The following is a 26,996-nucleotide window of genomic DNA, read 5'->3' on the forward strand; positions in this document are numbered from 1 at the left end:
AAAAAATGTGTTTGCTTTCATATTTTGTTTGAAGTTTCAAAAATAATTCCCATTTTCAACATTGTTCACATTTTACAGAGTTGTTTGAAAATTCAGTCAAAAATTCCAGTTTCGAAAATAGTTCATACTTTTTCAATATTGTTTCGCCGTTTGAAAAAAATAACGTTTAAAAAATTGCCTGTATTTCAAATTTTGTTCACATTTTCTTAAAAAAAATAGCTTAAGTGTTTTTAAAAAAGATCGAAATAAACAAACCAAAAACCGAGGTTCCGATTATGAACTGTGTTGGCTTCTTTCACCATAGTGTCTATTGGTCGTTACAGTCACAACCATGTTGGTACTTTCGCTACATCTAAAATTGGCTGGCCCAGTAGGATCACTATGTTTGTGAAGGGTCGTCAAATTGACACCGGCTCAAATATAAGTACAAATCGTTCTAACGGCAGACAACTCAATGAAGACTTTGCTAAATCTCGGTCGAGTGAAATTTTCCAAAGCCAAAGAAAAATTAAGTTAGAGTTTTGGTATACTCTATGCATAAGAGAATAACCTCAATATTCGAAAATCCATTTCTGAACCCAGAGTCATCTGCAAAATAAATTTTTGATATGGTTAATCATGCAAACCAAATGCCTCAATGGATCAATCACCATAAAAAATTCAACGGAGCAATTCAATTTCACACATCTCAGGGATTACACTGAACACACTGATCTCTCCAACATTTTAATAATATGCAACTTCAATTAGTATCTAAGATCTTAAATCGAATGGTTCATTAATTCCATCACGTCGATGGCGTCACGAAGAAGCAGTGTGGGTGGAATGGACCGGCGATCAGCCTGTGGTGGTGTTGGTGGCGGCGCACGGGGTGAAGTCGCATGGCAGCTTGGTCCGGCCGGCAGGCCCGCCGCCGCCGGTGTTGGCGCGGCGGAAGCGGGCGCCCTCGATGAGCACGCGCTGGCCGGAGCTGAGCAGCGCGCCGTTGAGGTGGTCGATGACGCTGGCGGTGGTCGGGTACAGGAAGGGCGACCCCGGCGCGTTGTAGTAGGCGTTGAGCAGCGCCGCCGTGGCCTCCCGGAGCAGCGTCCGGTAGGGGTCGCCGCGGCCGTCGAGCGCCTCCCGCAGCGTCATGTCCGGGCCGTACCGCTGCGCGGCCAGCGGCCCGAACGCCATTGCCACCGTCGTGTTGGGCGTCACCACCTTCCAGTGGCACCGGTGCTCCGGCAGCCCCCACTGGTCGTACGCGCACGCCGAGCCCGAGCCCTCGGCCGGCGTTTCGGTTGAGGAAGGCGCGGGCGGCGAGGGGAGAGCCTCCGGCTCTGGCTGCTGCGGCACCGTCGGCGGGCGGCGCCAGACGGGAGGCAGGAGCCGCGGCCTGCGGCGCCAGAAGATGGGCACCGGAGAATACACCGGGCCCGGGGTCACCGTCATCGGCGGCGAGGGCGTGGCAGCCGCGGCCGCGGGGTCTTGCGGGGTGACGAGGCCGGCGCGGGGGCAGAAGTCCATGGCCTGCTCCGGCTGCGAGAGCAGCGGCAGGACGGTGTAGAGCGCGAGGCCGAGCATGCGGAAGGCGAGCGTGAGCTCCCGCGGCTCGGCGTTGGCGGCGGCGGAGCAGTGGCCGGTGGCGTGGACGACCCGCGCCGTGCAGCGGTTCATGTCCGGCGACCCCTCCATGCGCACCGAGAAGCCGCCGAACCAGTTGGTGTTGCACTCCCTCACCGTCATCGGCGTGTCCCCGCCGCCGCACTGGATCGCCACCCGCGCCCCTGCGTCCATCCATCAGATCGCCATGCACGCACGCACGCATGCAGGTCGCGTGGTGGGTTAGTAGGTGGGCGGCCATGGACGCGTGCGTGCGTGAGTAGGGTAGGGAGCGGGTACGTACCGTAGAGCGGGTAGTCGAAGAGGCCGCGGGCGCCGTCCTTGCACTGGTCGCAGAACACCATGCCCGCGACCACCGTGCTTCCGGTCGCCGCGTCGGCCACCGCCGCCGCCGACGCGGCCAGCAGGAGCACGGCCACCGCAGATGCGCCGTCGACGCGTCGACCAATCATAGCTGCCTTACGTACGTATGGGAGCTCGATCGATCGATCTGCAGTTCGCCGGCGGGGATGGATGGGTTTATATATGGCCGGCCGGGCGTGCAGCTTTGTGTGAGTGGTGGCGGATTGGCCGGAGTTGCATATAAGCTTTTGGCTAGGAGCAAATGGGCTTTGCATGCGTGCCCACCGGTTAAAAACCTGCAGTAGCTTTTGGCTGGCTAGCTACTTAGTTAATTGTATGTTTGGTCAGCTACATGAATATTTACACTCGGATGAATGCATGCATGCATGGGTCCGTCACTCATGCACTCACTGGAATGTTCGGACACGTATCGTACGTACGTAGCAAAAGGTTGTGAGCTGATTGATCGGTCATCGCTCTCATATATAACATTCCCAATTGTTTCTTGTTTGCTCACGCGTTCTCCTGCTAGTTATTTGTGACTTTCTTTTTCATCCTTTCTGATTTTTTTACGTATATGAATTCCTAGGGAATAGACCATTAGCATAAGGCCAATCTTCGATACATTTGAAATCATTTTTAAATCTTAATGTTTCAATCATATTTCAATCAACTAGAACATGTGTTGAAGGTGTTGTAAAATAACTGAAATATGTGTTGCTCCCTCCATTCCAAAATACTTCCGTGGTTTCAGTTCAAATTAACCTCACGAAACTTTGTACCATTGCAGTCACATTTCAGATGTGTAGTTTCACAAAATTCATTCGCAGGATAGACAATATACTTACCACCACGCACTATTTATGTAACATGGTTAGCCTTTTTTCACAATTTTTATTAATCCCAATAGCACTTCGGTTACAGTTCACAAGTATAGATTCGGAAATAAATTTTGGTTGGTCTTGGTTTAACAGTCAACACCAATATGACTTGTATCCCAAATGATGTCAATATTTATGCTATCAGATAGAAATAATAATATTAATGCTGAAAAGAAATTGCAAAAAATGTTGAGAGAAGAGGAAATGAAATGGGCACAAAGAGCTAAGGTGACAAAGGTGGTTCATGGGGATGATAATACTAAATTCCTTCACATGATTGAACTTAAAAATATACATATCTGAATATTACGAGAAATTATTTGGTCCACCAAAAGAGACGATGGTCTCCTTGGATGAAGCCTCAATTCATGATATACCTCAACTCAAAGCAGAGGAGAATGATGTGTTATCAACTCCATTTAGAGAGAGAGAGAGAGGGGGGGGGGGTTCTTGATTCAATCGCACAAATGAAATAGAATAAGGCACCGGGATCAGATGGGTTTCCGGCAGAATTTTATAAAAAGTGTTGGCATATCATCAAAGGGGACCTCATGCCTATGTTCCAGGATTTATTTGATGGACAGCTGCAGCTATTCCACCTTAACTTTGGAACAATTACGTTATTGCCAAAAAAGGTGGAGGCTATACGCATTGAGCAGTTCAGACCGATTTGTCTGCTCAATGTGAGCTTCAATTTTTTTACAAAGGTTGGTACAAATAGATTGACGAAGATAGCTCACTCAGTTGTCCAACCGACGCAGACTGCGTTTATGCCAGGGAGACATATCCTAGAGGGTGTTGTCGTCCGACATGAAACGTTACACGAAATTCATACAAAAAATTGGATGGGGTTATCTTTTAAGTAGATTTCAAGAAAGCTTATGATAAAGTAAAATGGCCATTTTTTCAACAAGCTTTACGTATGAAATGATTCAACCAAAGATGGAGAGATCAGGTTGATACTTTCATTCAGAAAGGAAGTGTAGGAGTTAAAGTTAATGATGACGTTGGTCATTATTTTCAAACACATAAAGGATTAAGGCAGGGTGACTCAATGTCTCCAGTGTTGTTTAACATAGTTGCAGACATGTTGACAATACTCATTGATCGAGCCAAAGATAAGGGCCAAGTTGGAGGTCTCATTCTGCACCTCGTAGATGGTGTGTGTCTATATTACAATATGCGGATGATACAATTATTTTTATGGAACATGATATGTCTAAAGAGAGGAATATGAAACTATTATTGTGCTTATTTGAACAGCTATCGGGGCTGAAAATTAATTTTCACAAAAGCGTACTCCTATGTTTTGGAAAGGCAAAAGAGGAGCAACAAGCTTATAGGCAGCTATTTGGATGTGAACTGGGATCACTACCATTTAGCTACCTTGGGATCCCTATCCATCATAGGCGACTGGCAAATAAAGAAAGAAAATGTATTGAAGATAGGTTTGAAAAAAAATTAAGTTGCTGAAAGGGCAAACTTATGTCATATGAAGGGAGGCTAATATTAATCAACTCCGTATTAACAAGCTTACCCATGTTCCTATTGTCCTTTTTTGAAATAAGGGTACGAAAAAGACTAGATTTCTACAAATCTCGTTTCTTCTGGCAAAGTGATGAAGCTAAGAAGAAATACAGATTGGCACATTGGGATATTATATGTAAACCCAAAGACCAGGGGGTTTGGGCATTAAAAATTTGGAGGTGAGAAACATATGCTTGCTTAGCAAATGGCTATATAGGTTATCCACAGAATCTGAAGGAATGCGGATTCAAATACTGAAGAATAAATACCTGCATTCTAAAACTTTAGCTCAGGTTACATTTAAACCAAATGACTCACCTTTTTGGAAAGGTTAATGAAGATAAAGGTGACCTTTTTCCACATGGTGAAATTTATACTTGGTAATGGTACCTCAACAAGGTTTTGGGAAGATACTTGGCTTGGGGATACACCTCTAGAACTTCAATACCCTTTGTTATACAATATTGCACAACGTAAAGAGGACTATGTATCCAAGGTACTACAATCGGTACCTCTTAATATGCAGTTCAGTCGTGCTTTAGTGGGAGCTCGCTGGGATGCATGGTTGCATCTAGTTAGGAGACTGAGGTAGGTGCAATTATCAAACCACGCGGATAATGTTCAGTGGACTTTAGCCGCGAATGCTGTATTCTCAGTAAACTCCATGTATTCGTATCTGATTAATACGGGAATATTATCCAGATCTCTACAGTTTTGGAACATCAAAGTGCCGCTCAGGATTAAAATTTTCATGTGGTTTGTACACAAAGGTGTGATATTAATCAAAGATAACTTAATTAAACATCGATGGAGAGGTAGATCTAATTGTTGCTATTGTGAGCAAAATGAAACAATAAGATACCTTTTCATAGAATGCCCTCTTGCAAAACTCTTAATATTTTTAATATTTTTAATTTCTATCTAAAAAGCACATATATTTTTCTCTTTACACTTGGATATATGGATCTGTCACTCACTCAATCTAATGTTTGAACACATAAACAAATTATATCACAACTAAATGTTGTTAGCTAATCTATCGGCTTTTAGTGTGATACATTCCTAATTGTTTGGTCGCATTATCTATTCAATATTTATATAAACTTAATTCCATTAATGTATTGAAATTTTTATTCTTATTTATAACTCATTTATATCAAATTATATTTGAGATACTGTATTGTGGTACAAATAAAAATTATTAATATATGTTTCATTTATTTTGCTTGTTCATACACATTTTGTCTTAGAAGTATATCCGTATGAGACCCAATAAATATGCGAAAATATGATAAGGCAAAATAACAGGTCTTCGTGGATTAATTTTTGACACCAGCACCAATGGAGTATATATGTTTATGTGTATCTTTAACTATCTTGGTAGAGATATCCAAATTGAAAAGCATAAAAATATCTCTATAGTGGTTTCTTGTTTAGGTATACATAGATATATACTCCTTCCGTCCCAAAATAAGTGTCTCAAGCATAATATAACTTTGTATTAGAGCTAGTACAAAATTGAGACACTTATTTTAAGACGGAGGGAGTAGTTTATTTAAAAGGAGCAAATCTTTAGTGATTGGCATTTGTATTCCATTATTTTATTTGTCATACGTGTCACATATTTGAAATGTGGGTTCAATACTTCATTGATTTATTTTTTGCATTGATGACATGTGCGCATGCTACTACTTAATACATAATAGAACTACTCTTGTTAATATCTAATTTGATATAAATTCGACTACATAAAACAATGGGTTTGCCTAGTACTTTTATGCTGCCCATAGGCTTTATTGTAGTGTACTTGGCACCGATGGTCTGTTTGTCAATATCAAGATGTTTGGCGGACTCAGTATACCGGAGATGCTCATAGAATTAGGTGTGCCTCCGTGTGTTCATAGGTGTGATAGTATGACTATGTATGTGAGCATCTGCCATTCTAAATTGTGTTCAAACAAAAAGAATAGGTTGAAAGTTTCCCTCAACAAGTAGTTAGTGAGATATTAACATGACCTAGTCGCAAAATAAACAGAATATTAGGATCGCCACTTGTATGTTTGAAAATTGTGGCTTCATTAGTTTCTTCCACGGAAACATATCTGTATCTCCTCGCCATATTCATTGAAAAGGAACTTCAGCACTTTTTTAAAGGAATAGGAAACATACTTCTTAAGAAACTGAGTGGTCATTTGATCGGCATGTCAGCATATACTGCGAACCAATCCATAGTTGGATGGTTAGGAGGACAATGGTATCTTCAGCCCACCAGATTTGAAGTCCTAGAATTGACATTGGTGCTCGTGTTAATTCTTGGATAGAAAAAGGGCCCGTGCGTTGCAAGGGGAGAAAATAATCCATAATTTCCAATGATGATGACGACATTATGTTCACACGTCATCGCTTGATTTTGAAATTTTGTGCACAAATACAGAAAATGTTTCTTCTTTTAAATTTATTCACAAGTAAAGGCAATCTTCACATTTTCAGAAAACAATATCATGGTTGTCAAGAATCTTGGTAATTCAAAGAATTATTCTGAATTTCAAGAATTGTTTTTTAGAAAACATACAATAATAATACGATCCACCCGGCAGTTAATTCTTCAAAATTCACACGGGTATATTGTCACAAAGACTTAGAAGCATTTCTGTTTAACTACATACCTTAGATCCTTCGTGAATATTTTTACAAATATGAGAACAATTTTAAAATAAATATTTTTTTTACAATTTAAAATCATTTGTTAAAAATCGTGAACATTTTTTATATTTAGAACAGGTTTTAAGTATTTTCTTTTGAATTGGCGAACAATTCTTAAATAGACGAACATATTTGCCGACGTTGGTGGATTGATTTTAAATTCACGAACATTTTCTGAAACGCATGAAATTTTTCTGAATAAACAATTTTTTTTATAAATCAGTAATATATTTTTTATATTCACGGATATTATTTTGGAATATGCACAAAAATCCCGAGCTTTTTTTGAATTCACAAACATTTTAGGTTTTCGTCAACATTTTAATTCAAAATACCTAGTTTTGTTAAATTGCAAAAGTTTTTTATAATTCTAAATTATTTAAAGTAGAAAAAACAAAAATTTAACAAAAAAACTAAAATATAAAAATAAACTATAAAAACAGGCATTAACTATTTTTTAAATTTTAGGTCATTTTGTAAATGCATTAACATATTTTTTATTAGAAAACACTTTGTTAAATGTATTCAATACTTTTTAATAGATGAAATTGGATTTGAAATCATGAGCTTTTTTATTTTACAAACAATGTTTTAAAATTTCAAATATTTTATTGTATATGCAAGCATTTTTTACAAAAAACACGAGCAGTTTTTGAATTCACAAACATTTTATGTTTTTTTTTAATATGTTGATTTATAATTTCCAGTCTTTTAAAAGTTTAGAAGTTATTTGAAGATCTAAATTATTGAAAAAAGAAAAATAAAATGGAATAAAATAGAAATAAAAAACGGAACTAAAAAAACAGGCGCCTGTGCATGGGCCGGCCCAAACGGGTGTGTTGCATGTTCTCCCAGCGTGTAGAGCATAATATAGGAGGTTTCTACATGGGCTAGCCCAGCCCATGTTTTTTTCGGGTGAAACGTTTTTTATTACTTACCGGTGGCATGATGGGTAATTTATACCAATTTCAGGGGCAATTTCGATGACGTACGGTCAGAAACACTCCATCCTTTAATAGTAGGTATAGATTTATTTCATGACTGCGAGCAATATTGGTTCAGTGGGGGAGACATTCCCGTTGACACTCCACAGTTGCCGGCAGGTGGATCCGTTGGTCCCACTCGAGCATAGTCTTATCGGCCAATTGTTGCTCGTCCTTGCCTTCTTGGTGGTGTCGTAGTTGTAGAGATCGTCGCCAAGCCAGTAGCACAACATCCCATTCTTGCCGTCGTGCCAGGCGCCCCTTAGCTCGTTGCCGTCCTCGTTATCCACGACGAAGCTGTACCCTAGTTCCCAACTGGCCGGTCGATCATTATGATCGTCGTCGCTCGGCGAGCAGCTCGCTTTGCATCATCGGCACTGGCCGCATGAACCAGAAGTAGAGCCCGCGAACGGCGACGCACAACCGACCGCGCATCTCAAAGGGGTACACTTCCTTAGGGTACACCTAGGAGGGACGGGGTACGTGCGGTGCTCCTCTGTGGCCACGTCAATGGCTAGCATGAGATACGGCTCAATGGCCACCACGTACAACTTGCTGTCGAGGAACACCGGCGGCGATGAGTATCTGGATCAATGAAGATCCAATCTGAAAAGTGACGAGTACCACCACCCTGCATTGGCCGACGACGTCCGGGCGTCGGATCTGACCCGAACTCGATGACGCACACGACCACCATGTCTTGCCCCTCTCGCAGCCGCCACACCGCGCCGCAAGAACAAACCGCAGTTATCGACGCGCTCCGCACGCTGCCGCTAGGATCCACATGCAGCGCCGCCGCACCGCGCGCTAGTCCGGTGCCTCCTCACGAACGACCGTCCTGCGCCAGCCATGTCGCGTAAAGGGGAGAGGATCCCCGCCGCCGCCCCTGCCGGCCAGGCTTCGCCCAACGACGTTGCTGGCGGCGGCGAGGATGAAGGAGGAGCGAGGAAGGACCGACAACGGCGGTGAGGGTTACCCCCTGGTCGCCCACGGGGGCGACGGGAGGCGGCGGCTAGGGTTACAGGAGGAGGAGGAGGCGGCGGCCATCTCGGCATGGGGTGAGAAAAAAATACAAACCGAAAATCAAAATATGCCACCTATTTCCATTGCCATCGCCATCGCTCAAGGTGAGCACGTCAAGGTCGCTCTCCCTGAAGTAGTCGTCCTCATCGGGATCCGTGTCCGAAAACGAGAAGCAAAAGAGTTTGTATTGGCAGGAGGACGGGTGTGGCCGTTGATGAGGGACCATTTCTTCAACAAGCTTTACGTATGAAATGATTCAACCAAAGATGGAGAGATCAGGTTGATACTTTCATTCAGAAAGGAAGTGTAGGAGTTAAAGTTAATGATGACGTTGGTCATTATTTTCAAACACATAAAGGATTAAGGCAGGGTGACTCAATGTCTCCAGTGTTGTTTAACATAGTTGCAGACATGTTGACAATACTCATTGATCGAGCCAAAGATAAGGGCCAAGTTGGAGGTCTCATTCTGCACCTCGTAGATGGGGTGTGTCTATATTACAATATGCGGATGATACAATTATTTTTATGGAACATGATATGTCTAAAGAGAGGAATATGAAACTATTATTGTGCTTATTTGAACAGCTATCGGGGCTGAAAATTAATTTTCACAAAAGCGTACTCCTATGTTTTGGAAAGGCAAAAGAGGAGCAACAAGCTTATAGGCAGCTATTTGGATGTGAACTGGGATCACTACCATTTAGCTACCTTGGGATCCCTATCCATCATAGGCGACTGGCAAATAAAGAATGGAAATGTATTGAAGATAGGTTTGAAAAAAAATTAAGTTGCTGAAAGGGCAAACTTATGTCATATGGAGGGAGGCTAATATTAATCAACTCCGTATTAACAAGCTTACCCATGTTCCTATTGTCTTTTTTTGAAATAAGGGTACGAAAAAGACTAGATTTCTACAAATCTCGTTTCTTCTGGCAAAGTGATGAAGCTAAGAAGAAATACAGATTGGCACATTGGGATATTATATGTAAACCCAAAGACCAGGGGGTTTGGGCATTAAAAATTTGGAGGTGAGAAACATATGCTTGCTTAGCAAATGGCTATATAGGTTATCCACAGAATCTGAAGGAATGCGGATTCAAATACTGAAGAATAAATACCTGCATTCTAAAACTTTAGCTCAGGTTACATTTAAACCAAATGACTCACCTTTTTGGAAAGGTTAATGAAGATAAAGGTGACCTTTTTCCACATGGTGAAATTTATACTTGGTAATGGTACCTCAACAAGGTTTTGGGAAGATACTTGGCTTGGGGATACACCTCTAGAACTTCAATACCCTTTGTTATACAATATTGCACAACGTAAAGAGGACTATGTATCCAAGGTACTACAATCGGTACCTCTTAATATGCAGTTCAGTCGTGCTTTAGTGGGAGCTCGCTGGGATGCATGGTTGCATCTAGTTAGGAGACTGAGGTAGGTGCAATTATCAAACCACGCGGATAATGTTCAGTGGACTTTAGCCGCGAATGCTGTATTCTCAGTAAACTCCATGTATTCGTATCTGATTAATACGGGAATATTATCCAGATCTCTACAGTTTTGGAACATCAAAGTGCCGCTCAGGATTAAAATTTTCATGTGGTTTGTACACAAAGGTGTGATATTAATCAAAGATAACTTAATTAAACATCGATGGAGAGGTAGATCTAATTGTTGCTATTGTGAGCAAAATGAAACAATAAGATACCTTTTCATAGAATGCCCTCTTGCAAAACTCTTAATATTTTTAATATTTTTAATTTCTATCTAAAAAGCACATATATTTTTCTCTTTACACTTGGATATATGGATCTGTCACTCACTCAATCTAATGTTTGAACACATAAACAAATTATATCACAACTAAATGTTGTTAGCTAATCTATCGGCTTTTAGTGTGATACATTCCTAATTGTTTGGTCGCATTATCTATTCAATATTTATATAAACTTAATTCCATTAATGTATTGAAATTTTTATTCTTATTTATAACTCATTTATATCAAATTATATTTGAGATACTGTATTGTGGTACAAATAAAAATTATTAATATATGTTTCATTTATTTTGCTTGTTCATACACATTTTGTCTTAGAAGTATATCCGTATGAGACCCAATAAATATGCGAAAATATGATAAGGCAAAATAACAGGTCTTCGTGGATTAATTTTTGACACCAGCACCAATGGAGTATATATGTTTATGTGTATCTTTAACTATCTTGGTAGAGATATCCAAATTGAAAAGCATAAAAATATCTCTATAGTGGTTTCTTGTTTAGGTATACATAGATATATACTCCTTCCGTCCCAAAATAAGTGTCTCAAGCATAATATAACTTTGTATTAGAGCTAGTACAAAATTGAGACACTTATTTTAAGACGGAGGGAGTAGTTTATTTAAAAGGAGCAAATCTTTAGTGATTGGCATTTGTATTCCATTATTTTATTTGTCATACGTGTCACATATTTGAAATGTGGGTTCAATACTTCATTGATTTATTTTTTGCATTGATGACATGTGCGCATGCTACTACTTAATACATAATAGAACTACTCTTGTTAATATCTAATTTGATATAAATTCGACTACATAAAACAATGGGTTTGCCTAGTACTTTTATGCTGCCCATAGGCTTTATTGTAGTGTACTTGGCACCGATGGTCTGTTTGTCAATATCAAGATGTTTGGCGGACTCAGTATACCGGAGATGCTCATAGAATTAGGTGTGCCTCCGTGTGTTCATAGGTGTGATAGTATGACTATGTATGTGAGCATCTGCCATTCTAAATTGTGTTCAAACAAAAAGAATAGGTTGAAAGTTTCCCTCAACAAGTAGTTAGTGAGATATTAACATGACCTAGTCGCAAAATAAACAGAATATTAGGATCGCCACTTGTATGTTTGAAAATTGTGGCTTCATTAGTTTCTTCCACGGAAACATATCTGTATCTCCTCGCCATATTCATTGAAAAGGAACTTCAGCACTTTTTTAAAGGAATAGGAAACATACTTCTTAAGAAACTGAGTGGTCATTTGATCGGCATGTCAGCATATACTGCGAACCAATCCATAGTTGGATGGTTAGGAGGACAATGGTATCTTCAGCCCACCAGATTTGAAGTCCTAGAATTGACATTGGTGCTCGTGTTAATTCTTGGATAGAAAAAGGGCCCGTGCGTTGCAAGGGGAGAAAATAATCCATAATTTCCAATGATGATGACGACATTATGTTCACACGTCATCGCTTGATTTTGAAATTTTGTGCACAAATACAGAAAATGTTTCTTCTTTTAAATTTATTCACAAGTAAAGGCAATCTTCACATTTTCAGAAAACAATATCATGGTTGTCAAGAATCTTGGTAATTCAAAGAATTATTCTGAATTTCAAGAATTGTTTTTTAGAAAACATACAATAATAATACGATCCACCCGGCAGTTAATTCTTCAAAATTCACACGGGTATATTGTCACAAAGACTTAGAAGCATTTCTGTTTAACTACATACCTTAGATCCTTCGTGAATATTTTTACAAATATGAGAACAATTTTAAAATAAATATTTTTTTTACAATTTAAAATCATTTGTTAAAAATCGTGAACATTTTTTATATTTAGAACAGGTTTTAAGTATTTTCTTTTGAATTGGCGAACAATTCTTAAATAGACGAACATATTTGCCGACGTTGGTGGATTGATTTTAAATTCACGAACATTTTCTGAAACGCATGAAATTTTTCTGAATAAACAATTTTTTTTATAAATCAGTAATATATTTTTTATATTCACGGATATTATTTTGGAATATGCACAAAAATCCCGAGCTTTTTTTGAATTCACAAACATTTTAGGTTTTCGTCAACATTTTAATTCAAAATACCTAGTTTTGTTAAATTGCAAAAGTTTTTTATAATTCTAAATTATTTAAAGTAGAAAAAACAAAAATTTAACAAAAAAACTAAAATATAAAAATAAACTATAAAAACAGGCATTAACTATTTTTTAAATTTTAGGTCATTTTGTAAATGCATTAACATATTTTTTATTAGAAAACACTTTGTTAAATGTATTCAATACTTTTTAATAGATGAAATTGGATTTGAAATCATGAGCTTTTTTATTTTACAAACAATGTTTTAAAATTTCAAATATTTTATTGTATATGCAAGCATTTTTTACAAAAAACACGAGCAGTTTTTGAATTCACAAACATTTTATGTTTTTTTTTAATATGTTGATTTATAATTTCCAGTCTTTTAAAAGTTTAGAAGTTATTTGAAGATCTAAATTATTGAAAAAAGAAAAATAAAATGGAATAAAATAGAAATAAAAAACGGAACTAAAAAAACAGGCGCCTGTGCATGGGCCGGCCCAAACGGGTGTGTTGCATGTTCTCCCAGCGTGTAGAGCATAATATAGGAGGTTTCTACATGGGCTAGCCCAGCCCATGTTTTTTTCGGGTGAAACGTTTTTTATTACTTACCGGTGGCATGATGGGTAATTTATACCAATTTCAGGGGCAATTTCGATGACGTACGGTCAGAAACACTCCATCCTTTAATAGTAGGTATAGATTTATTTCATGACTGCGAGCAATATTGGTTCAGTGGGGGAGACATTCCCGTTGACACTCCACAGTTGCCGGCAGGTGGATCCGTTGGTCCCACTCGAGCATAGTCTTATCGGCCAATTGTTGCTCGTCCTTGCCTTCTTGGTGGTGTCGTAGTTGTAGAGATCGTCGCCAAGCCAGTAGCACAACATCCCATTCTTGCCGTCGTGCCAGGCGCCCCTTAGCTCGTTGCCGTCCTCGTTATCCACGACGAAGCTGTACCCTAGTTCCCAACTGGCCGGTCGATCATTATGATCGTCGTCGCTCGGCGAGCAGCTCGCTTTGCATCATCGGCACTGGCCGCATGAACCAGAAGTAGAGCCCGCGAACGGCGACGCACAACCGACCGCGCATCTCAAAGGGGTACACTTCCTTAGGGTACACCTAGGAGGGACGGGGTACGTGCGGTGCTCCTCTGTGGCCACGTCAATGGCTAGCATGAGATACGGCTCAATGGCCACCACGTACAACTTGCTGTCGAGGAACACCGGCGGCGATGAGTATCTGGATCAATGAAGATCCAATCTGAAAAGTGACGAGTACCACCACCCTGCATTGGCCGACGACGTCCGGGCATCGGATCTGACCCGAACTCGATGACGCACACGACCACCATGTCTTGCCCCTCTCGCAGCCGCCACACCGCGCCGCAAGAACAAACCGCAGTTATCGACGCGCTCCGCACGCTGCCGCTAGGATCCACATGCAGCGCCGCCGCACCGCGCGCTAGTCCGGTGCCTCCTCACGAACGACCGTCCTGCGCCAGCCATGTCGCGTAAAGGGGAGAGGATCCCCGCCGCCGCCCCTGCCGGCCAGGCTTCGCCCAACGACGTTGCTGGCGGCGGCGAGGATGAAGGAGGAGCGAGGAAGGACCGACAACGGCGGTGAGGGTTACCCCCTGGTCGCCCACGGGGGCGACGGGAGGCGGCGGCTAGGGTTACAGGAGGAGGAGGAGGCGGCGGCCATCTCGGCATGGGGTGAGAAAAAAATACAAACCGAAAATCAAAATATGCCACCTATTGCCATTGCCATCGCCATCGCTCAAGGTGAGCACGTCAAGGTCGCTCTCCCTGAAGTAGTCGTCCTCATCGGGATCCGTGTTCGAAAACGAGAAGCAAAAGAGTTTGTATTGGCAGGAGGACGGGTGTGGCCGTTGATGAGGGACCAAATACATATGTACTGGCTCATATCAGTCAAATATACACTATATATTTTAAGTTTTTATCGATCGTTAGGGGGCTAGACCCCTGCTCGTCCCCCTGTCTCCACCCCTGCCCATGGCGTACGTGCGGCGGCCTTGGTCGTCGTAACACGACGGCGCCCGGACCTTGGGGAGCTTCTCGCCGGCGCCGGAGATGGGATTGCACACGAACACAGGCCAGCTGCACTTCTTGCGGGGCGCGAGGAGGAGGAAGCCGTTGCAGGCGTCACGGAGAATCTCCTCCGCCACACACTCCATTATTAATATTTTGCCTTAATATCGATGATCGATCTCAAACACCAGGTGTTGTATATTAGTATATAAGTATCACTACAGCGTGCAGATTGTTCTCCGGGCTAAATATAACACCTGGTATGGTGAGATACAACTCGGTTCCAGCTCAGCCGAGTTGTACGAATCTGAACCGAGTTGTACGATACTTATCGTCGAAGCTCGGGTCAAGAGGTGACCTATCCCACATTCTTTCGATGCCCGCCATAGCGGTGTCGAAGGCGGGTGGCGAAAGTTGTCATCAAGCTCAGGTGATTCTTGGGTCTTAATTCGGCAGAAGTTCATATTCTTTTGTCTTTCCGGTTTTATCAGTTCTTTGGTGCGTCAATAAGGTCCCCGAAAAACAAACCAACGTGTGGTTGGATCGGTTAGGAGGACCCTATCTATCAAAGTTCATGTCATAGGCTTGACATTGATGATTATATTTTTTTGGATTTATTTCAGGCATTCCGATGATGAAGAAAAAGAACATAAATACTCTCTCTGTATCAAAATAACTGTCTCAATTTTATACTAGCTCTAGTATAAAATTATATTAAACTTAAGATACTTATTTTAAGACGGAGGGAGTAATTGAGTATTGGAATCGAATGTGGAAAAAGAAGAAGATGATTGATTGATGGGTATTCGAACCCTTACCAGCTCTGCTCAGCTGAGTTGTACGAATCTGCACCGAATTATACGAATCTGAACTGAGTTGTACAGATTCGTACAACTCGGGACTATATCGACTGAGTTGTATCTCACCACAGCTTGTCTACAGCGCGTACGTGCTGAAGAAAATAATTAAAGTATGATTTTCTTTTTTGGAATTTCTTTATAAGTATAATAAAAGGTCAAGTTTATTTTAAAATTATTTTTAGATTTTTTATTGTTTGTTGAATCGCTATTTTATTTTCGCATATTATAAGCACGCAGGTTTCAAAAGTTCCCCTCGGACATCAAGGTTTTTTTATACACGTACGAGTGGCACAGGTTCATCAGCTGACAGAAACGCTATCTTGGAGGAGAGAGTCGTTAGCTGAATGTGTGCGTGCGCTAACAAACTACTTACAGTCATACATGCACATGCACATGCACATGCACATGCACATGCACATGCACTGACCGTTTTAACAGTAGCCCATGCTAACAGTCATACATGCACATGCACATGCACATGCACCCACCACAACAGCCCATGGCCTCGCCGCCGCCGCCTCCGACCACCGTCTGCCGGAGCCCTTCCCGACGAGGCTGGCCGACCCCGACACCGAGCACTCGCCTGCTCAACGAAGAAGCTCCCCCGGCCCCCGCTACAGCGCTCACCTCCTCGACCTCGTCGCAGCCGGCGGCGGCGGAGGAGGAGAGCCTCAAGGTGTACCTCCGCATCCACCCCTCCCTGCACCGGAGATGGAGCGCGGCGGCAGGCCTGCCGCCGGCTGCGCCAAGGCCAAGGAGCAGCAGCCGCCACGGGTCTGCCTCGTCGCCACCGGCCCCGGCTCCGTCGCTCTCACCGTCCCGCAGGCCAGGCTCGTCGACCACCGGCGCGGCCGCACCGCCACCGAAGTCTTGGACGGCTTCTCCGCCGTCCTGCCGCCCGGTTCCTCGCAGGTATAAGTATAACCCCCAAATCATTTATCCCCTCCCATCAATACCAATGTTTTAAATAGCGGCAGGCCTGAAAATCAGCTATAGCGGCATATTCGTACGTGACACCATTTAGCGGCACCCTACTGAAAAGGCTATAGCTCGCAGAATGATACCTTACAATTCCTTGCAGAATGATACCTTTACTCAAGTGATGAACCCTCTAGTAGACGAGTTCTTGGGAGGAAAGAGTGGCCTTCTGGTTGCCATGGGTCCGTCCGACGGGGTCCGGCAAGACCCTCTAGTAGACGAGTTCTTGGGAGGAAAGAGTGGCCTTCTGGTTGCCATGGGTCCGTCCGACGGGGTCCGGCAAGACCCTCTAGTAGACGAGTTCTTGGGAGGAAAGAGTGGCCTTCTGGTTGCCATGGGTCCGTCCGACGGGGTCCGGCAAGACCCTCTAGTAGACGAGTTCTTGGGAGGAAAGAGTGGCCTTCTGGTTGCCATGGGTCCGTCCGACGGGGTCCGGCAAGACCCTCTAGTAGACGAGTTCTTGGGAGGAAAGAGTGGCCTTCTGGTTGCCATGGGTCCGTCCGACGGGGTCCGGCAAGACGCATACCGTCTTTGGTACTGCGAGAAATCCCGGCTTAGTACCGCAGACGCTACACAAGATCTTCTCTGCGGCGGATGAATCCCAAGGTGGCAACCAATCGCCAAGGTATACGCCTTTTTACTACCATGTATAATCTGCATATCTAGTGCTGGGTCTGTGCTACGATTGACGCCAAATGCCCCAAATAGAGCAGATGTTCAGAAGATTACCGAAACATGCATGTCTGTAAATTCTGAAACTAAAAAAGTTTTACAGTTTCGTATTTTCTCGTCAGCACCTTATAAGTTCTTTGCTACGGTGGAAGCAATTATATCTCAAATACTCTCTTGATGAGCTCCATGCCATACTTGCAGACCATTTTACTTGTCAATGTTTGAGATTCTCTCTGAAGGAAAAGGAGAACGGATTCTTGATCTTTTGTCCGATGCAGCGGAACTTGTCCTCCAGCAGTCAGGAACAATTAAAGGCCTTAAAGAGGTATCTAGCACGACTTTCCTTCAAATTAAGCCCCTTGGGACAACACTTAGAATATGCCTGAGCCTGATAGGGTTATATATATGGTAGTCTTACTCTCTGATGTCTGTTTAAATGAAATCACCATGACTTCGTGATAACTTAAAATTCAAGATGAGAATGAAGATGAACGAGCTGTTCCTATTTCCAGCCCTTTAAGGAATTTGGAATTCTTTGTTGTAATCAACCTTGGCTTCCAACCTGAAAGACGGGGTCTTGGAATGACACATTCCAGTTCATATGCACTGTGTTAATATGAATAGTTTTTGTAGTAGACTAGTACCATGCCTTCCTAGCAATAACATAAAATTGAATACTCACTGTTATTTACTTTGCAGGTGGCCATTTCAAATGTCATGGATGCTCAGAGTTTAGTTTCACGTGGTATGCTTAAGCGCAGCACAGCTGCAACCGATGCTAACAGCGAGTCAAGGCATGTTCTCTGTATAAACCTGTTAACACATCTTTGGTACCAATAACAGTTATCCTGAATAGTGGGCATTTTTTTTCTTCTTAAGCTACCGCACCTTGTGTTTTTCAGGTTCTTCTTCTAATATTTGAGTTGCAGTTATATATGATTAACTACATTTTGTATTGCAGCCGATCACAGTGCATCATCACTATACGTGCTGTTCATAAAAATAGTGACCTACAAAATGAGGACCCGATTAGTGGATCTGTTCTGACCATTGCAGACCTTGCTGGGCCAGAGCGAAAAAAGAATACTGGAAATAAGGTCTACCCCGAGTACATGTTACCGTATATTAATAGTGATCATGGAACCTTGTCATGAGACTCATGAGACCTTTTCTTGAAAACTTTCATTTTCAGGGTTCAAGGTTGTTAGAGAGTAACTTTATCAACAACACATCCATGGTTTTTGGTCTGTGTCTGAGGGTAAAAATAGCTTTTGTTTTGCTGCTCTTTATCCACAATAGACGCTGCTTGCAAAGTGCATTTTTTTCTCCCACTTATCACTTATCATTAAGGTGCGCCTGCCGGCTAATGATAGTTTTCCTTTTAAACTTTCGTAATTGCAGGCTTTGTTAGATCATCAGAAAAATCAGAAGAAAACCTTGGAGAAACATTTCAAGAGCTCAATGGTATGTCTGTTTGTATGGATCTTGAATCTTCCCTTTTTTTATTATTTTGGCTGGTCTCGAAACAAGGCCCATCACATGTTATCCTAGTCGAGGTCCTAATGCATGTTTAAATGGAGATCTTCCCTTTCTCTGGTTAGAGATCTAAGAGTCGGCAAGTATTGACCTAATAAGAAATGATCCTGTCAACATAATATTTTGAATGTGCTCATAGTCATGTTCCCATCCTCAACTAAGCTACTCGCTTCCTATATCTGTTTTATAACTTGTGCAGCTTGGAGTCCATGTATACACTAGTATTATAAGAGCATTTAGGTCACAACTTTAGTGATCTAAACGCTCTTATAATACTTTATGGAGGGAGTAATAGACACTGTTTCTCTACTCTTTAACCCTGTTTAAACCTTTACATTAGTATTATAAGAGCATTGCTAGACACTCAGTTTCTCTACTCTTTAAACCTGTACATGCTATGAGTTTTCAGTTGTAAATGATATTATCCAGTTCTTTGATGGCAATTACACAGAATTCTTATTTGTCCTAAATATTTTGTGTTTTTGAAAGTTGACAAAGTACTTGAAAGACTACCTGGAAGGAAGGAAAAAAATGACTCTGGTATGCCATTCTGACCTGAAATGATCTATATCAACAGCTCCTCAGATGACACACTTTACTAGTTCAATCTTTTTTGCATGCGCTTTATTCTATCTTTAATGGAAGTGTTAATTTTAGTAAGAAAGTAGGCAGAACAAGAGGAACTCAAAATAACAAGTTTCCATGTGAACAATTTAGTGTGAGTACTTTTTATGCTCTGGTCAGGAATTTTTAACGAGGCAGTCTCCAAGGAATACTTTTGTTTACATATGGTACAATGTCACAAACTTTCAACTGCTCCAACAATACGCCCCTTTGGATTCTGACATCAACATGCTGGAGCCTGACAACTTGTATTATTATTCTGTTAAGGATCGTGTTGAAAATATCCAACAAAATGCACATTTTTGCTAGTCATTTGCAATCTACTATTTATTTTTATGCTGGAAGAGTGTGGCATTGACCCTCCTACACTGTGGTCTACACAGTGTCTATTGACTTAATAAGTGCACTATTTTAATGATCATTTTCTGTCCTTTCTCAGATTTTGAACATGAAACCAGGAGAAGACGATTACGCTGATACAGCATATTTGCTCAGACAAGCATCTCCTTACATGAAAATAAGGTACTTCCCTTACATTTATGACATACTTTTCTTATTTCTTCTTGTTCTTGGAGAAAGGGAAGTACATAACTGGAGTTGAAATGTTAGGTTGCATCTTATCCCACCATTTAGAGTTTTGTCTAATCTTGGTTTACACGGTTCAGTCAGTCCTAGTGTAAGATATAATATTTGTTGTTAGGATTTTTAAGTAAAAGAACTCAAGCAGAAGAAATCATTTATTTAAAACCTTACAATAATGGATATTTTTAGACAAGAATAATAGATATCTGTCTGTTGATAGTCCCATTATATAAGAGCGTTTTTAACACTACACTAGTGTTAAAAACGCTCTGATATTATGGAACGAGGGAGTAGTTCATAAAATTAGAGAAAGGGATGGAAGAAGACAGAATCATATAGTGTTCCACCTTGTGTTTTTTCCTTCTCAAACCTTATGGGCCTTAGTGGAAACTTATTCCAGCCCACTAGGGGCTGGTTTATCTCTTCCCATAGCCCATGAGACCCCTTGGGGCGTGACACCCCATGTGACCCCTTGGGGCTAGTTTGACTGTAAGGAAACATGAACCAAACACACATGGGCTCTTTAGTGTTGACTTGACCGGCAAATGAATTACTGTAGGAATGGGTTCATGTCAGTTGTCAACTGTATGGTAATGTAAGACCTGCCTCCTGCTATTGTGTTAGCCATACATAACCGTCTTTGCATGCCATCGTGTTGCATTGGCAAGAAAACATTGACACACATGCAAATTTATGCTATTTTTTAAATTATTATGCATTCCATTTCCTGTTATCTTTTCAGGTACACGAGCCTTGATGAGTCTTCTGACTTGGTTTCCCGAAAGAGGACCAATGTTTCCCTGATTTGCCAAGATAACAACAAGAAGAGGAAGGTTAACAAATCTGAAGTTCCTACGGTACAACTCACTGTTAATTATTCCAATATTTTGCAATCACTTAAGTAGTTTATTTCTATACTGTGCAGAGCCTCCAATTATTGATGTGAACTTGAGATGTTTCCCCATGCTGCATGTTGATTTCAGAGTACCATTTTGGATAGATCTTTACATATATATCTTTACCTAGTTCCCCCTAGGAACCAAATTGTTAAATTTTTCTGTTATTTATTGTATTCTTGGCCTGATTAATAATGTCTCCCATATGATATGATTGAAAGGAACTGCACTTGTTTAACAACATATATTCTTATACAATGTGCCAATGTTCAGGGTTTTCTTCTGAAACCTATACAGAATAGATACTAAAATGACCAATATTGTACTCAATACCCTCATATCACATATTCTATCATGTTTTTAATGTACGATAAGCATATATCATACCTGATCACTTGTATAGCATTTCAGCTACTAGTTACTTATTTTGAGTGAACTTTCATTTTTGGTTATGCTCTCCAGGCTGAAGAATAGCTACTAGTTACTGATAACATGTGATGATTTTGAACTTTCTGAGAAAGGTTCTCTTTTACCCGCACCGATATTTGATTTCTTATAATTTCTCATGCATATTTACTATGATTTGGAAATCGATGATATTTCTGGTTTTTGCATCTTTAGTCTTAGTTTGGATCTTGGTTTCTTAATTGTACTTTTAATTGAAAATAACATTCTTAATATACCCGAACTGTCTTCAGTATACTAACATAACTCATATTACAACATTCATATAATGTTGTATCCCTGTATATTTTTCTACATGTGTACAGATAAGTTTCTCAATTCAGAGATGCAAAGAGTGTCCCGAAATGAACAAACCATGAAGAAGGTTTTCAAGGCTTCAAGGACTGTTTCAAAACAAAAGCTTTTGGTAAGCATATTATTTTTACTTCTTATGTATGTTTAATTTACTGAATATTCATCCCTTAACTACTCATAACGATAAGCTCTCTGGATGGCTGTTATTGTCAATGCACTTTTAGCACAATCATTATTGTAAATGCAGTAGTTATGTTTTGTGTCTGTTCGTACTTGCTAAGTGCACTGATAACATGGTCCTTCAGGTTTCTTTTTGCATTGTTTTGACCCATGTATTTGGTTAATAGGAATCTGAGAGTGCTGCTAAGAGCATGCAAGAATTGCTCAGAGACAAAGACATCCAGATTATGGAGCTGAAAAAGGAGTTGGATGACCTGAAGTCTCGTTGTTCGCATGACAAGTTTCCAATTGCCGAAGATACCCCTGTTGTGCAAAATAATACTGCATCCCTTGGTCACGCTGCTCTAAGCTCGGTTTCTCAATCTAATCAAGCTGATCTTGGATCCAGTGACGCTGCATTAGACAATTTCCATGTAAGTGTTGTGTTGTAATTCAGATCTTGATTAAAATTGAACATATATTGGATTTTTAATGGCAAAAACTTTAATTTTTTTTTTTGCAGGTTATGTACAGAGCCACGGCTTGGATCCGTACATGGTCGTTACTGACTCATACAGACTCCAGGGAGCTTATGACTATTGGGTGCAACCGGTGGGAGACGGTAGCACGTGCTATCTTCAGCCGATTTGGACGGCAAGCTAATAATAGGCTAGGTGTATAGGCATTATAGCCTACTTTTGATTTCGCCAGCTGTGACAACTTTTATCTATTTTCGTGCTTGCTTTTATGCTCATTTCGTGAACTCTCTGTGGATCTATGACTTTGTTCTTGAACTTATTTGATAAATAAGGTGCATGCAATCGATTGATGCAGATGCTGGAGGCTCAGTTCCTCCTTTCTCAAAAAAAATATATATGTGCCTCCTAATTAAGAGGAATGAGAAAATAAAATTCCTCCGGATATAACGCGTGTTGCATGGGAACACTTACTAGTGCATGCAAACTGTAGAAAAGATAGACCATTAGGATGTATGGTTAGCGAACTTGATTAAGATTAGGTCTAGAATTTTCAATTTTCCTTGCACCCGAGAGATACAATCTACTCTTCATCAAGATATTTAATAGACCAGACACTTAATTAATAGTTGGGTATAGAATATTTAATGATACTTAAATTAAAATACAAAGAAATATACACATACTATCATATATCTAAGTGTTTATTTACGCAACCACGGAACTTTTATCTATATTATGTACTTATATCTTATTTGACCTAATAAAAGGAAAAACAACTACTCTTCATTTTGTCGCAAAATATAATTTTAATTCAGTCCACATGTATTTTGAACTTTCGATACTAGAATTATATAATCAAAATGTTATCCCATAATATTCATAAAATTCTAACATGTACATCTGTTGAATATGTGAATAAAATATATCAATAAAATCTTTTCATGTTTATATGAAACAAAATCAAAGTGTCGCACCACCTTCGATCCGACAGCAACAAGCTAAACATGACGCCTCCGCCATAGCCAGCGTGCATCATCTGTCTGTAGCAAGCATGACTTGACGTCTCCATATAAGACACCGTGCGTAGCATGGCCGATAGCACATCCACTGGTGGCTTCACCTGTCGGCGACAGGCAACGCCCGACAACTTTGAATAGAGCACATGTGTGTCACCTATCGAGGCACATCGAACCTGATCGGTTGATGGAATGGACATCCCATACCGCTAGTGGCCTCAGAAGGCCGTCATCATCTCGAGATCCAGACTCTGAACTGCCCACACAATCCCGGAGTCCACCATCGTTGATGTAGAGGGGCCGGCACCACTATTCTGGGCGCTACAAAGAGCACCCACCGTCGCGCTAGCCGTTGTCGTCGCCCATACAATAGCAACCGCCGCCGCGACCCTGCATCACATGCTGTCGACGCCGGAGGAAGCTCCAGCCGCCACTCACGCCGCGATCCTGCATCCCTCTGTTTTTGCTACTACCGCCAAGTTCGAGCTGCAACCCACGACGGGGATGAAGATTTTTCTTGCTAGAACCGGGGATATCGCGGCGGCCAGGAGGACAACGCAGGGGAGCTGCGGTGGGTGTGGGGACTCGAGCGCTGTAGGATGGATGGACGGTCGCGCGGGGGGAGGTGGACAACACGCAACCATGCAACAGAGATGCGCGGGAGGAAGAACATCGGGATGAAAGGAACACGTTCACTTAATATAATGGCTACAAGTTTTTTTAGGGATGAACAGTTGCTTTATTCATCAAAGTCCACATGGAATGGGATACATCTTTGGTCATGGGGCACGGCAAACCAGACGTGACAGCTCCGACCTCTAGAAAGGGCAAATTTGGCTAAACTACGCGCCTCTAAATTAGCATCTCGGCGTTCATCGAAAAAAATACATTGAAAAGTTACAGCTTTTAAATTTATCTCACTGATAATTGCACCATATCTTCCTCTTGCTCTTCTGTTGATTTCTGAAACTACCTGTTGGCAATCTGAGGCAACATTGATGTTAAGTATGTTAAGATCTTCAGCAAGAGAAAGGGCCTCACGACACGCAGGAGCTTCCAGCATTGACGGATCAAGCACACCTTCCACAATCAGCGCCGAGCTACCCAAGAAGGTGTCACCTTCGTCACTACATACAGCTGCTGTGGAGCCTCCTCTCCGTGAAAGCACTCCAGCGTCGACATGGATCTTGCAAAATCCGGGGGGTGGAATCTTCGGCTTTACATTCAGTACCCGAGTAGCAACAACATTGTGACTGGTATGGCGAGACTTCTGTCGAATGCTACCCAGATCATCAATGAATCTCTAGACAAACATGTGTGTAGCTTGGGGACTCTGGAAGATTCCCTCATGGATGGCCTTGCGCCGAGCATACCATATAGACCACCAAGTAACGACCATGAGCACGAAATTCTCCTTTGACAGAAACCCCATCAGCACGGATAGCCACTGCTTGGCATTTGGCTCTATAGATTCTATCATTTTATGTGTTAAATCTTCATTGGATAACGCCCAGACACTCCTTGATGATGTGCTCTCAAGGAGTGAATGTCGCCATGAATCTTGGACTCCACATAAACCGCATAGGTTGGAGTCAGTCATGTGTCGTTGCGCTCGAACGCCATTTGTAGGCGGTGAGTGTTTGGAAAGCCTCCAAAGGAACATACTCACCTTGCCCGGAAATTCAGTTTTCCATAGTGATCTACTTCCATGCTCTCTCTTCCACCCTTGAGCTGGACGAGCGGACTGCACCTTCCAGCCATTCCTCCCTACGCTGCCTTGTAGCTACTAACATATTATATGCTGATTTAACTGAAAAAAAGCCAAGTTTATAGTAATGCCAAGCCCAAAAGCCGAGTAAGTTACGTGTGCATAGCGGTATACCCATGATGACCAGCTCAGACACCACCAGCGGCGGCTTTGGAATAAGACACCCATACGGCCAAAGCATCTCATCTCGCGGCAGCCAAATGAGAGCCCATATTTCAGTTGAAATCCCAGTACCAATTTGTTTTATCAAACCTTGTTTCAAGTTATCTCTGCCTTCCACAATGGCTCACTAGTAGAAAACAGGGCATTGAGCCAACAACATTTGACCTGGATTGAATATAAACCGGTTCTAAAGGGTCTGTCCGCTGGGCCCCCTCCCTGCAGCAAATGGCCGCAAGGCCTTTAGGACCGGTTTGTAACACAAACCGGTCCTAAAGGTTTTTGGACCGTTTGCTGCAGGGAGGGGGGCCCAGTGGACAGACCCTTTAGAACCGGTTTGTATCACAAACCGGTTCTAAAGGTTTTCTCATTTTTGCAGCAACTGCAGGGCCCCGCTGTCAGACCCTTTAGCACCGGTTTTTGACACAAACCGGTCCTAAAGCCCTCCTCTCCTTCCTCCCTGAGCACCCTATATTCCACCCCATTTTTTCTAGCTCGAGCTCAACTCCATTTTTGCTCTCTCCTTCCTCTTGGGAGCTCTAATCCATCCCCATTTTTCTCCACCATTTGTCAAGATTGTTGGCACCCATCGGTCCTACGGTTAGCATCAACATTCCCTCTTCCGGCATTGCAAGTTTTGCTCGTTTTCTTGCTCATTTCATTTTTGTTGTGCTAGCTAGGTGTTTGATGAAATGCCTAAGCTAGAGAGAGTTCATCATTTGTTATGTATACATATGCAATTTGAGCTCAAATTTAATTATGATTTGTGGTTTTTTTTAGTGTCGCGCGCCTTGTCCCCTTCCTCACCGCCGTCGATCGCCCCGTCACCGACACAACCTTGGTGAGCCTATTGTTTTTATTTACCAAAACAAATTTTGATTTGTATGATTTACATATTTACTTGTATATAATTTTCTTATTGTGTAAGATTTTTTTTATATGTATAGCGCCATGGTTTTGATATCCGTCCCCGTTGGCCCTCGTCCAGTCTATGATTCGGATGTGGTATATTATCTTTTATAACTACATATTTTCATTTTCTGATTATATGACAATTAACTACGCCGACCAACTTGACATAGATATTTTTATCTAGGAGGTAGTGGAACCGGAAATGCCAATCGACCCTATTGGTGAGAAGTTACACTTAGTTGAACAAGAAAATGTTGGCCTGAAAGAAAGATTGAAAAAAACTGAAGAAAGGTTGGAAAAAACTGAAAGAGAGAAGATGACCTTGGAAAAGGTTCTTGCCGGTGTCGTCGATGGTCACAAGAGCGAGATGGACGCAATGCGTCTGAAGATTAGAAAGATTAGAAAATATGCAATTAGTAAAGAGGCTTGGTATCATTATGCCGTCGGGTCAATTGTTACCTTTGTTGCGATTTTGATCGCATTTGTTGTTGTTTTTAAATGCATTAATTAGAGAGAGTTTTTATGGTTGGTTTCAGTGTGTGTTTTTATGAGAACTATATATGTATGGTCACTACGCTACTTTGGTTTTAACGTGTGATGA

General features: G+C 41.6%; 2 protein-coding genes across 2 annotated transcripts; one reads left to right on the forward strand and one right to left on the reverse strand.

Moving 5' to 3' along the window:
• Positions 1–653: 653 nt before the first annotated feature.
• On the reverse strand, positions 654–2,093 carry LOC123406220. The gene is made up of 2 exons (XM_045099706.1): positions 1,889–2,093; positions 654–1,769 (listed from the first exon to the last, which is right to left on the reverse strand). Exons 1-2 carry the CDS (start codon positions 2,055–2,057, stop codon positions 838–840), a joined length of 1,101 nt encoding a protein of 366 aa, XP_044955641.1. The 5' UTR covers positions 2,058–2,093; the 3' UTR covers positions 654–837.
• A 14,206-nt stretch (positions 2,094–16,299) lies between these two features.
• LOC123404841 (kinesin-like protein KIN-6) lies at positions 16,300–26,696 on the forward strand (the record flags this gene model as incomplete). Its single annotated transcript, XM_045098788.1, has 15 exons — positions 16,300–16,767; positions 16,937–17,015; positions 17,332–17,439; positions 17,688–17,830; positions 18,205–18,299; positions 18,467–18,602; positions 18,698–18,763; positions 18,907–18,969; positions 19,531–19,581; positions 20,105–20,187; positions 20,990–21,104; positions 21,898–22,014; positions 22,250–22,495; positions 22,585–22,683; positions 26,640–26,696. Coding segments are annotated over exons 1-15 (1,926 nt in total), but the record flags the coding sequence as incomplete, so codon positions are not given.
• Between the last annotated feature and the right edge of the window lie 300 nt (positions 26,697–26,996).

This window comes from Hordeum vulgare, chromosome 6H (assembly GCF_904849725.1).
Source record: "Hordeum vulgare subsp. vulgare chromosome 6H, MorexV3_pseudomolecules_assembly, whole genome shotgun sequence".
Taxonomy (NCBI): domain Eukaryota; kingdom Viridiplantae; phylum Streptophyta; class Magnoliopsida; order Poales; family Poaceae; genus Hordeum; species Hordeum vulgare.